This window comes from Fragaria vesca, linkage group LG1 (genome assembly GCF_000184155.1).
Source record: "Fragaria vesca subsp. vesca linkage group LG1, FraVesHawaii_1.0, whole genome shotgun sequence".
Taxonomy (NCBI): domain Eukaryota; kingdom Viridiplantae; phylum Streptophyta; class Magnoliopsida; order Rosales; family Rosaceae; genus Fragaria; species Fragaria vesca.
The window spans coordinates 10,884,019-10,896,270 of NC_020491.1; the positions used below are offsets into that span (position 1 = coordinate 10,884,019).

General features: G+C 53.2%; 1 protein-coding gene across 1 annotated transcript in view; it reads left to right on the forward strand.

Moving 5' to 3' along the window:
- Positions 1–10,046: 10,046 nt before the first annotated feature.
- The window catches only part of LOC101291766 (zeaxanthin epoxidase, chloroplastic-like), a 9,263-nt gene continuing 7,057 nt past the window's right edge, over positions 10,047–12,252 (forward strand). The window contains exon 1 of the mRNA XM_004289170.1: positions 10,047–10,177. Coding sequence (XP_004289218.1) covers positions 10,047–10,177 — 131 coding nt within the window. The remainder of the gene's footprint in view (positions 10,178–12,252) is intronic.

Here is a 12,252-nt window from a genome sequence, read left to right on the forward strand (position 1 = left end):
CCGCGAGGAAGGTGACGACAGTGCCCGCCGGCCACGTCGCCAATACACCTACAACGAAGATCTTGCACATGAGGTTTTAGACGATCTCATCGACGATGGGCTCGTCACAGTGGCCAATTCCTTGCCTTACGTAGAATATAAGGAGGGGCGCATTCACTGCAAGTTTCATAATAGCTGGGGGCACAGAACCAGTGAATGCCAGCAGCTTAGAGACCAGGTTCAAGACTGGCTCGACCTCGGGTATATTCGCTTTGAGAATAAGGGCGACTTCATGATCGCAACGACTGACTTCGCGTGGCCTCGAGTCGGCCAGCGAAGAATCACATTAGACTTATCACCAAATGCAGGTTTACGTGAACCGCCGGGCCGAAATCGCAAACGGCCGGCGAATAACTATACTGTCCCGAATAACCAGCAGGGGAAAGCAGACGACCCAGCTCGACAGTTGGTCGCTAAGCTCGAAATAGACCGCCCCTCCCGCAAAGATAAGGGCAGAGCAGTCATGAGGGACGATGGACCGTTCCCCGTTGAAGATCCCCAGCCTATGAGTCCTAGGACTCGAGAAGAGCTGGAAAGGCGGATAGAGCGTCTCGAGACGTTCGTCTATACACATTGGGCAGAGGCGGTACCTTCATCCCCTGCCACAAGTGAGATGGACATGTCAGACTCCAGCGGTGAGCGTCACAACAACGAGGCCTCGAGCCCTCGTAAAGGCGTCCTAACCGACCCCTATATTTCCCCGACGTCCAAATCAGCAATCAAGGATGGAGTCTGGTACACACAGCAAGGGCGCAAGGCAGTTACCATCAGCAGGGCTAAGAAGCGAAAGCTCCAAAAGCGATACGGTAGTATCCTACGTGCCTTACGGGCTGTCGAAGAGGGTGCTGTACGCCCCTCACAGCTCGCACAGACGCCTGAGCGGATGTGGAGGGAAACAGAGGGTTTGCGCGCATTCCTTCAAATGCCGCCTATCACACCCCTAAGGATTTGCGAGCAGTTCAGCGACGAGCCTGCACCCAAAACAAACGTCTTTTGCCGACTCACGGTTCCACCAAAGCAGGATCCACAGCCTTCCAGGCGCAGGCCATCACCAGAACCTGAAAGAAGAAGGGATCCACAGCTTGCTAGGCCCAAACCGTCACCAGAGCCTGAAAAGAGGAGGGATCAACAGCCTTCCAGGCACAGGCCGCCACCGGAGCCCGAGCGGAGAAAGACTCCGCCTACCGGTCCTAGGCGTAAGCTGTTCACAACCCCGGACCCAGAGTCCAAACGCGAACCGTCTCAGCCCTCACGGCAACGGGAACGTCAAAATCCGGGGGCCAATATCAGAAGGGAGCCACCACCACCACACTAGCCTCGGGCACGATCTACCCCGGAGCCCGAGACTCGGATGGTTCCCCGAGTATCCGCCCTACAACGGTTGAAAAAAGAAGACAACGATAAGGCTCCTCTGGCAACAGACAAACAACCAACCAAGGACCATCAGCCTTCAACCAAGTCAGTATGGCGTCCGCGGCAACCCGAGGCTCAAGAGCCACCAATAGCCGCACAGGCGCCTTCCAGTCCTAACCTCGCCCAACAAATGGCCCAGCGTTTCCGCGAGAATTCAGAAGACGACGAGGCACATTTAGAACCTCGACTTAACCTAGAGGAAGACCGGGACCAAGGGCAGGCAGAATCATTCACCTGTAATATGATAGAGATCTCAGGATGGGGTGCTGATGAAGGGTTTAGACGCGAAGCAGACACTTTCGCGGTGCTCGAAGGGGAACACGGGATCATTGACACTCCCTTGGTCCCAGTTCCTGAACAATTCTCCTTTCAAGTAGGGATGGTGTTTTTCATTTCGGAAAGATACGCTCTCCCACCAAACACAACCTGCAGTGCGGCGGATATTCCCGTCAGCAGCGAGGATGTCAGTAGCATACCCCCACCATGCAGCAGCGAAATGGGCCCAGTTCCGGCACGAGCCGACGACGCCCCACAGGTGGAAATTACAAGCAGCATCAAACATAAGCAAACTCTAACCTTCTCCACACCAACTTTGGACATGGCCACTCACATGCGGCCACTGTATATCACGGCCGAAGTCGAAGGAAAAATGGTCAACAAGGTCATGGTCGACACCGGTGCCGCGGTCAATGTTGTCACAACCCGTACCATGGGACTCCTAGACATCCCGCGCTCGATGATCTAAACCACGTCCTTAACAGTCAAGAACTTCACCGGGCAAGTGTCCAGAACCCTAGGCTTGCTATTCCTACGGGTCAAGGTCGGGCCGGCATCACGGGTTTACACATTTTTCTTCGCCGAATGCGCTTCCTCTTACAGCATGATTCTTGGCCGAGATTGGATCCACAGAAGTTTTTGCGTGCCTTCCTCCATGCACCAAGAACTCATGATTTGGGACGCCGAGAACCGTGAAGCGGTCATCATCAAGGTTGACCCGCGGCCATTCTCTATCTCCGCCAACTTCAACGATGCCCGATATTATACTACAGACTTGGGTCCGTTGGATGTTTAAGGCGTCGATAACAAGGGCCGCCCATATGGAATAACGGCCTCCAATCTAACGCGATGGGGACTTACCCAGGCGAAGGACGATTTGCAACGTCCTCACACTATCGCGAGTCTCACACCCCGTTCTGATGAATAGTGCATTCTCAGAGGAGGCACGCGAGGCTGGCGAGTCCTTGTGCGAAAGACTCCTTTCGTACTGGGCAGAACACGAAGCCTACGACAAGGTCGCGACTATGGAATATATAGATGAAGTGGTGGATTATTCCGATACCAAGGAGGAAGTTATTCACTTAGCTCCCGCCGCCTTAGACGACACACCACCTCAAGTCCGCGACCCCATTTCACAAGTTGACGTAGGGACTGCAGAAAAGCCCTTACTTATTTCTATCAGTGCTAAGTTGGCGGAAGACGAAAAGGAAGCCCTTCTTGCCCTGTTATGCGAGTACAGGGATTGCTTCACCGACAAATACGAAGATATGCCCGGCTTGTCCCCGAACTTGGTCTGCCACCGGTTACCAACTTATCCCGACCGACGTCCAGTACGGCAGGACGGCCAGTTCATGCGAACTGAGACTCAGATCGTAGTCAAGGAAGAGATCGAAAGCATGCATCGATCAGGCATCATTCGCGTGGCAAAGTATAACGAGTGGCTGTCCAATGTTGTCCCCGTTCGCAAGAAAAATGGCAAGATGCGCGTCTGTGTTGATTACCGCGACCTAAACAACATATACCCCATGCCTGTGGCTGACCTACTCATTGATGCCGCCGCGGGGCACGAGGTGTTATCCTTTATGGACGGAACGGTCGGATACCATCAGATTCTCGTCGCTGAGGAAGATCGACACAAGACCGTTTTCCGCTGCCCTGGTTTTGCCGGCGCGTTCGAATATGTTGTCATGCCTTTCGGACTTAAAAACGCAGGGGCAACGTACCAGCGCGCCATGAACCTCATCTTTCATGACATCTTGGGGAAGTTGATCGAAGTATACATCGACGATGTGGTAGTCAAAACCAAAACACGGGCAACCCACGTTGAAGACCTGCGGCAGGTGTTTACACGGATGCGCCGACATAACCTGAAGATGAACCCCGCCAAGTGTGTTTTCTTCGCGGAGGCCGGCGATTTTCTTGGTTTCCTAGTGCATCAAAGAGGCATCGAAATCCCAAAGGACAAGGCACAGGCGGTAATCACCGCTTCGCCCCCACCACCAAAAAAGAGCTCCAACAGCTGCTCGGGCGAATCAACTTTCTCCGCCGTTTCATATCAAACGCGGCAGGGAAGGTCCAGCCTTTTTCACCCCTCCTCAAGCTCCAGGGGGCAACCGAGTTCGTCTGGGAACCACAACATCAACAGGCCTTCGATCGAATCAAGGACTACCTTACCAACCCACCAGTCCTGATCCCACCTCGCGACGGTACCCCGCTTAAACTTTATATCGCCGCTGCCGACTTGTCCATCGGCGGACTCCTGGCCCAAGACGATGTGAACGGGGTAGAACACGCTGTCTATTACCTTAGCAGGGTTTTAACTGAGTGTGAGACACGATACTCACCTATGGAGAAGTTGTGTCTTGCCCTATATTTTGTAGGGTGCAAGCTGCGCCATTACATGCTTGCCTTTACCACGGTTGTGATCGCTCAATCCGACCTGGTCAAATACATGCTCTCTCGCCATATCTTGCGGGGACGCATCGGCAAGTGGATCCTAGCCATGTCCGAATTCTCGTTGCAATATGTTCCGCAAAAGGCAGTAAAAGGACAGGCAATAGCAGACTTTCTCGCTCATCACCCACCCTCAGAGCTCACGGCGTTTCGCGAATTGGAATTCGCTGCTGTGGCACTCGCTCCATGGACCCTGTACTTTGATGGTTCACGAACTGATACTGCAGCCGGAGCTGGGATAGCCATAGCCAATCCCACTGGAGATCGCTTCTCCTACTCGTTCCAGCTCGATTTCAAATGTACCAACAACCAGGCTGAGTACGAGGCGCTGATCATCGGCCTAGAGATTTTGTTGGATTTAGGAGTCCGCGAGGTTCAGATCTTTGACGATTCTTTGTTGGTCGTTAACCAGCTGGTGGAAAAGTTTAAGTGCTTAAGCTCATCAATTGAGCCATACCTGAGCAAGGCATTTGAGGTGTTGGATCGATTTGACGACGTCTACATCGAACACATACCACGCGACTTCAACTTCGCCGCCAACGAGCTCGCCCAAGTAGCGTCCGGTCTCAGCCTGCGCGATGGCGTGCGCGAACGTTTGCTCAAAGTCGAACGCCGTACGCTTCCCTCTTTCATCGCTAGGGGGCAATTTCAGGCCGACACCCCCGAAGTTGCGGCCTTGGACCCTATCGACGAGGATTGACAGCTACCATTTATCGCCAACCTCAAGAACCCCAACGACGCCGCTCACTCCAGACAAATACGTTTTCTCACCTTAAACTTTGTTTTACGCAATGGCGAACTCCGGCGGCGTGGGGAAGACGGAAACGATTTCCGCTGCGTGTATGGGAACGAAGCTAAACGTATCATGCGCGAAGTCCATTGTGGGGTTTGCGGTTCGCACCAGGCCGGGCCCAAAATGCGATGGTTGATCCGTCGCCATGGGTACTACTGGCCAACCATTCTGAAAGACTGTATTGCCTTCGCCAAAGGTTGCCAAGACTGCTAGGCTCACGGACCAGTGCAACATATTCCCAACATCCCGTTGCAGCCTATCATTAAACCTTGGCCGGGTCGCGGTTGGGCGATAGATTTCGTTGGCATTATTCATCCCCATTCTTCTGAGCTGCATAAGTTCATTATCGTCGCCACCGATTTCTTTACCAAGTGGGTCGAGGCCGAACTACTCCGAACCACTCAAGGTTGCCTCCGCCAACTCGGTTCGCAACTTTATTTTCTGTAATATCATCTCCCGCTTTGGTATCCCGGAGTGCATCGTTACGGACAGGGGGGCAGCTTTCATGGCTGATTCAGTTGTTAAGTACTTAAACGACTACGGAATCAAGCTTCTCCACTCTACGCCATATTATGCACAGTCCAACGGCCAGGCGGAGGCTAGTAATAAGGTCATCCTTGGCATCCTCCGCAAGATGTTGGAGTTGAACCCGCGTGTCTGGCATGAGGAACTCTACCACACCTTGTGGGCTTACCGCACTTGCGTGGCCCGACGGATACCACCCCGTACGCTCTCATGTACGGTCATGATGCCGTCCTTCCCCTCGAGATCAATATAGCTTCACTCCGCGTTCAGGAACAGCATCAACTACTTGGCGAGGATTACGTCCAAGCTATGTGGCAGGAGCTTGAAGATCTCGACGAGCACCGCGTCGCCGCTTTCAACAATCTCGTCCTCGAGAAACAACGCATCGCGCGTTCGTACGATAGAGTCACGCGCGGACGGAGCTATGCTGAGGGCCAAAAAGTGTGGCGCGCGGTACTCCCACTTGGGGAAAAAACCGACGGTCGGGGCAAGTGGTCCGCTCGATGGGAAGGCCCCTTTATTATTCATCGTATACTCCCCAAGGGGCATACCACTTGCGCGACTTGGACGGCACCATTCATCGCAATCCTATTAATGGCCGCTTCCTCAAGCGCCACATTGTAGGAGTTTGGGAACGCGAGGATCCTCCACCTCCCCCAGACCCCGTCACCACAGTCAATAGTGCTACGCGCCATCGCGTTCTCGGTCCGCCGCCTAGCACTAGGGGGCAATCCGGGATAGAAGACTGATAGAGTACGTTGTAACATACCAGCCTAAAAAGGCCAGTATAAGATTGGGGCCTATTCCAGAGGCCCTAAAAAAAAGATAACTCTATTTTTCTTCATTTTCTGTAAACGTGCAAAGTCTAAACGCAAAGGCCAGTACAAGATTGGGGCCTATTCCAGAGGCCCTAAAAAACAATAAATTCATTTATTTTGCCTTTTTGGCGTTGTTTCAATACAAGTTTCGAACATCAGCTTTGTGGCCGAAGCAACTACATTGACAGAAAAGGTGAAATTATACTATGTTTACACTCAGAAGCATAGATCTGCAGATATTGGAAACCTCAACCCGTATATCTTGCAGGGTTGAAGAAGAGACTGCCACCGCATTCTTCGTTTAAAGTTGGCAAGCGCCCCGCTTCCATAAACCAGCACGAGCTTTGACACCGGCCCGGACCTAAGAAAAATTGTTGGGAAGATAGAGGTCCACTGGACCAGCGTCCCTCATGCTACCGGTCATGCCTGGAAGGTGCTTGAAGGGCACTGACAAGAACCTGAAGCGCAAGCGGATGCGGAGCCCCGAGAACCTCACGTTTGGACAGAACAGCCGGTGCAAGGCAGAAGGTACCCAACCATTAGCTTGTCCAAACAAAGGCTTGACCTGAGAGTAGATTTTCAGAATCACTCCCGGCCTGAGAGTAGATTTTCAGAATCAGAAAGAACGAAGAGTGAAAATGTGAGGAGGGGGCTTTGCTTTAAGCAGGGATAAGAGGATGTACAGAAGGGTATAAGAGCCCATGGCAAGGGGGCAAAGACTTAACTGGTACTTCGCCCCGGCCAAGCGTTTCTTTTTATAGGCGGAAAGAGTGTTTTTCCTTTCAACAGATGTCCTCCATGCAACGATTTGCTCCGAGATATGAGTTTTGGAGATAAGGTCGGACGCGTTGTTCCATAATGACTACCCGCGTTCCAAGCGAGTAGTTGCATTGGAAACCCCCACCAAATCTTGGAAGAAGATTTTTTCCTGGGAAGGCAGTTCTTACACAAGAGTTGACAAGAGCGGGAAATGTTCGATTTAATAATAATATTATTATAAAAGTTCATACAAAGGGGGCAAAGCGCTAATCGGGCCTAAACCCGCCTGGAAGCCATATACAAATCTATGAGAAGGCCTTCTAAAGCCAACTCTTCAACATCTGCCTGGGATTGGGCTTCGTCGGCAGCAGCAGCAGCAGCAGCCGAGTCCAAAGCTTCCTTGGTCTCTTCCGCGGCCTGCACGCGGGTTTCTGCCTCTTCAGCTCGGGCCAAGTTCTGGCGAGCTTGAGCTTGCAGCTCCGCTATCTGAGCCTCCAGGGCCTCTACTTGCCGAGCATAGACAGTGCATGGGTTCTCTGACGATGCCTCAGGGATTTCAGTGTCATCAAGCTCGGCTAAAAGGGCTGCCATCTGATTGTCTAAGGCTTGGCGGACTTTCTCGTAAGCAGCCGACTGGGCACCGACATCTTGAACTCGGCGGGCCTGTAGCTCGACAACGTCGGTGAGTTCCAACACATGGTCTAGAGCAGGGTTGCTCCCAGCGAGGTGCCGAATCAGAGCTTCATGGGCTTCGCGGGCGCGCCTTACCAAGTCGAATACATTCATGTGGGGACCTTGGCGCAGTAGCCTGTGAAAGAAAGCCCGGGTTAGGCGAATGGGCTCTAGATCGGCAAGCGGGGTAATCCGGGCCCGAAGGCGAGCGGTCCGGGTAGCCAAAGAAGAAGCCGCCTCGCCAGATGTTCTCGTTGGGGCCGGAGTGGTTGGTTCAACCTCCGCAACTGCCTCAATCTCTGGAACGGGCGGTGGGACCTCAGACCGAGTAGGGACTGTCGGTTCTTCGGTGGTCTGGGCCGCTGAGTCTGGTTGCAGGGGAGAGGGCTCAAGCACCGGTTGAAAGTCCTTTGGCGGAACCACCGATGGGGCAGCAAAGTCAGAAAGCTGGGTGGTCTGGTCGAGATCTTCATCTTGAGCAGGAGCCGAGGTAGGCTCTGGAGTCGGGCCAGTTTCACCTAGAGCGTCGGTTGGAGAAGGGGGTCGCACGGCGACTTCCTCTGTAACCATGATTTGATCCCCGACGATTGGTTCCGGGGCTGGGACTTCATATCGCTGTTGCTCCTTCAATGACAGCGAGGTGAGGTCGGATGCGGCGGCGAACCTATCAAAGGCAAGGTTAGCAAATCGTTTGTTGGCTTTAAGGAGTTTGGTTCGAAGAAGGGTCGCTTACCAAGGCGTGCTCTTGCCGATATCGTTCATCCTCTCGCAGCTCTTCTTCGTCCTCGATAGGGTGCTTCCGCGAGCTTTCGCGGCTCGTTGGCTGGGTAACGACGAGAGCGGTCTTACCGTCATGGCCCGCCGCGGGTTCCTCTTGGGCAAGTGCTTTTCCTTTGTCTCCGGCACCCTCAGGTCTTCTGATAGTTCTCCGGCGGGGGGCAGACTGTAAAAATAGACAGGAAAGTTAGGAGGAAGCATTTCGTTGAGGTGGTAAAGGCGGTATGGAATTTACACAGTTAGTGGCATACCTCGGGTGCGGGATCGCGTTCTCGAATGACGATCCCCGTCGAGCGACGAGTAGCGGGAACTGGTGGGAGCGCAGGCCTAGACCCTGTCGCAGCCTTTAAACCGCTCTCTTCACGGTCGCGCTGGGCATCAAGGATGACGCGTCTGACTCGCCCAGAGTGTCATGTAGAGGATAAAAGATGGCAGCAAAGACAGCACCATCTGGGAACCCCCAATGGTTGTCGGACAAGGATCGCCACCAAGAGAGATAGGCGAGGTCAACGCCCAGTGAAGGCTCAATCTCGAGCAAGTCAGGAGTGAGAGGGAAAATGTTCTGCAGCGGGGTGACCCGGTCGGACTCGCTAATCTTCCTCTAGGAGGTGTACTTGTTCACCGAATGGAAGAGTGGATAGGGGATCCCTTGAAAGAAGCCAAGTTGTCTGGCGAAGTGGTTAGGGGCATACAGCTCGAAGCCTTGTTCATCCTCGGCGAGCTGAAGGTCGCAGCATGAGGATGCTCTCATGAAGACGGTCTTGGCGTCTAAGTCCGAATCAGAGCGCGGGAAGAAGCCCGTCGATAAGATTTCAGGGTGGCGCCAGCGAACCATCATGTCTATGGTGGGAGGCGGTTCGAGTTGGTTGTACAGGATGGAGAGGCTGGCGAAGAAGGACAGGGGAGTCCGGTTCGCAGCGTTCCTGCACACCGCGAAGCCAAGCAGTTGGTCCTCGGGCAGGAATTCCAGCGGGGCTCGCCGGAAGAGCGGGAAGTACAGCTGCGTCCATAAGTCCAGGATCCACAGAGGGCCAGCAGAGAGATGGAAAGGTCTTAGGGACAGCATGTGCAGGGTCCGGTAGAGCGCGCCCAGTACGGGCTGCCCTAGCCCTACTTCGATCCCATTGTAGAGTGCCTCGGCCAGCTTGGTCCATTTCCCTGTAGGCTTGTGAGCACTGCCACAGAATATGAATTTATCAAGCCAATACTCAAGGAAAGCGATACCTCCTTCGTGTTGTTCTGAATGGCCGATGTAGAACTTCCTCCATACTCCATACGAGCCTTTCAGGGCGCGACGGGCCTCCAAGTTGCAGGAGTGCGTAAACTCGGTCGATGCAAAGTCGCCTGGCGCATATGGCTTTGCATGAATCGGCAGCCCGGTGATGGCGAGGATGTCCAGCAGAGAAATGCACATTTTCCCGAAGGGGAAATCGAAGGTGTTGGTGGCACTGTTCCATAAGCAGGCCGCGGTAGCAATGGGTGCTCGATCAGCGTGAGGAGGCAGCGAGAAACTCAAAGCAATGGCTTCGCTGATGCCGGTTGCTTCCCAGATCGCTTGGTCGATCTGGAGGCGAGCCGCGTACCATGCCCGGTCCTCCGCGGTGACGCTGGGCCATTCCCCGACCCGGATATTTGTGTGGGAGCGGGCTTGGTGAAACCAGGAGGCGAAGTTTCCCGGCTCACGACGTTGGGCAGGATTGGTCGGTGCACGGAGGCGGTATAGTGGTTCAGATCAGCGGCGGACAGAGGTTATGAAGGAGTCGGACCGAGCAGGGCTGCCCCTGTTTCAAGGAAATAAATGGGTGTTCCTTGAGGAGGGTTGTTGGCAAAACGGCGAGTAAGGCCGGTCGACCAAGAGCTCGCTGCCGTGAGGTTAAGGTTTGGATCGTTAGCGGTTGGTTTGGGAGCCATTGTTTCTGGGCGGAGTGAGTCCGGTGATGAAGTTCTGTTGGTTGCAGAAGAAAGGGAAAAGCTTGGTTGGAAAGCGATGGTGAGATGTGGGGACCCGCATCGAGGTTTATAAAGGAGACAGACCGTAACGTCTTTTCAATCAGTAGCCGTAATGAGGAGACGCGATGACGACCGAAACGTCAGCGCGTTTCAAATTTCAAACAGTCGCAATGATGAAGGGAGGCGATCATGCCGAAACGTCAGCACCTTTTGAATTGCGAATTCCCATAAATGGCTCATGTAGGCCTTTTCGTTTATCCGTTGCGAAATGGATTAAGCTCAAGGCCTAGGGGGCAATGTTTGAGCCCAGTGGGTATTTTTTGGTCCAAGACTCGGGGTACGTTTTGGATAACATTTGGGCCAGTACCTGTGGCCCTTTTTTAATGCGAAGCCCACGAAGGGTGGCCAAGTATGGCAACACGCGAGCTGGAGTTTTGCAAGGATTCTGATACCCCGCGGGATTCGATGTCCTCGCGAGATCCTTTGTTTCAGTTCGTGTAGGATTCTACAGTGCATGGCGAGGTAGAGTTGGAAATGGACTGTAGTACTCCGCGGGATAGGATCGCTTAGTGTTCGAGTTCGCGTACGACGCTACAGTAAGATGATGCAGGGCTGTGAGCGAGATCTAGGCGAGGTCTGTTCTGGACACGTGTTGCACGGATAGCGCGGCTCGCGAGCTGGTCGTATCCTTGTGGAATTCTAATTGCTGAGTCCGAATGGATTGTGATTAGGTTTATGCGAATTGCTATATAAGGGAGCTTGACACAAATCAAAGACACACAATCAATCATACAAAACAACTGCAAATCTTTGAGCATCCTCGAAACCATAAGTTCTAAGTGCACCTCGCCTTAGATCTCAGAGCCCGTCTGGACTCGCCTCTCCTCCCTAATTGTTGTTCTGCTCGCTTCGAACAGTGAGTATCGATTCACAGGTGACTAGATAGTTTGCTCGTAATTCCTCGCCCGCGAGGTGACACCGGAGCTCTACTTCGCCTGATTAGAAGTCAAGAACGCGCACCGTTCTCGTTCCGCGTCCGCGCGGTGACACGCCCCGCAAATCTCATTCTCTTTACTTTTGAGTCATCGGAGTTTCGACTCTGCCCCTGCTGAGACGCGTTGTCACATCCCGACCCTTATATTTTTACCTTATTTACTAGCCTGATTATAATAAGAATTTTACCGTCTCCGTCATTGTGTAAATAGTTTAATTGGTCCCTAAAGGGGTTTCGGGGACGATTATGTGCGGAGGATTATTCGTATAGGGAAAATACGACGACGGTAAAAATAGTAAATTTTAGCTAGTAAAATGTAATTTTTATTCGGGTATTATTTTTCGGGGTGTTTCTATTTTTTTGGAATTGGGTTGATAGGTTGGACCGGTGGAGGCCCAACCCTATTTTTTTCTTCCTCCCTTTCTCTTTTTTCCTCTTTTCTTTTCCTCTCCCCGAGCTCTCTCTTCCCGTCGGACTTCCAGCCGTCGACTGCCGCCGTCCGGCCACCCACCGGCCGCCGCACCAGCCCAGATCGGACCCTCGTCACCTCCTCTCCCTCCCCGGCCTAGTGTCCGAGCCGGTGGTGCCGCCGGAGAGGAGAAAAAGCCGTCGGAACTGCCGACTGTCCCTTCGCCGGAGCTCCGTCCTCCGGCCACCATAGGCCGAGATTGTTGGCTCAACTTGTAGCCCTCATCTAGGTAAGTAATTCCTCAAAAGGTTTCGGCTAAATTCGATTTCGTTAGGGAGGTTTGTTTAATTGAAAGTTTTAGGGATTTATGGTT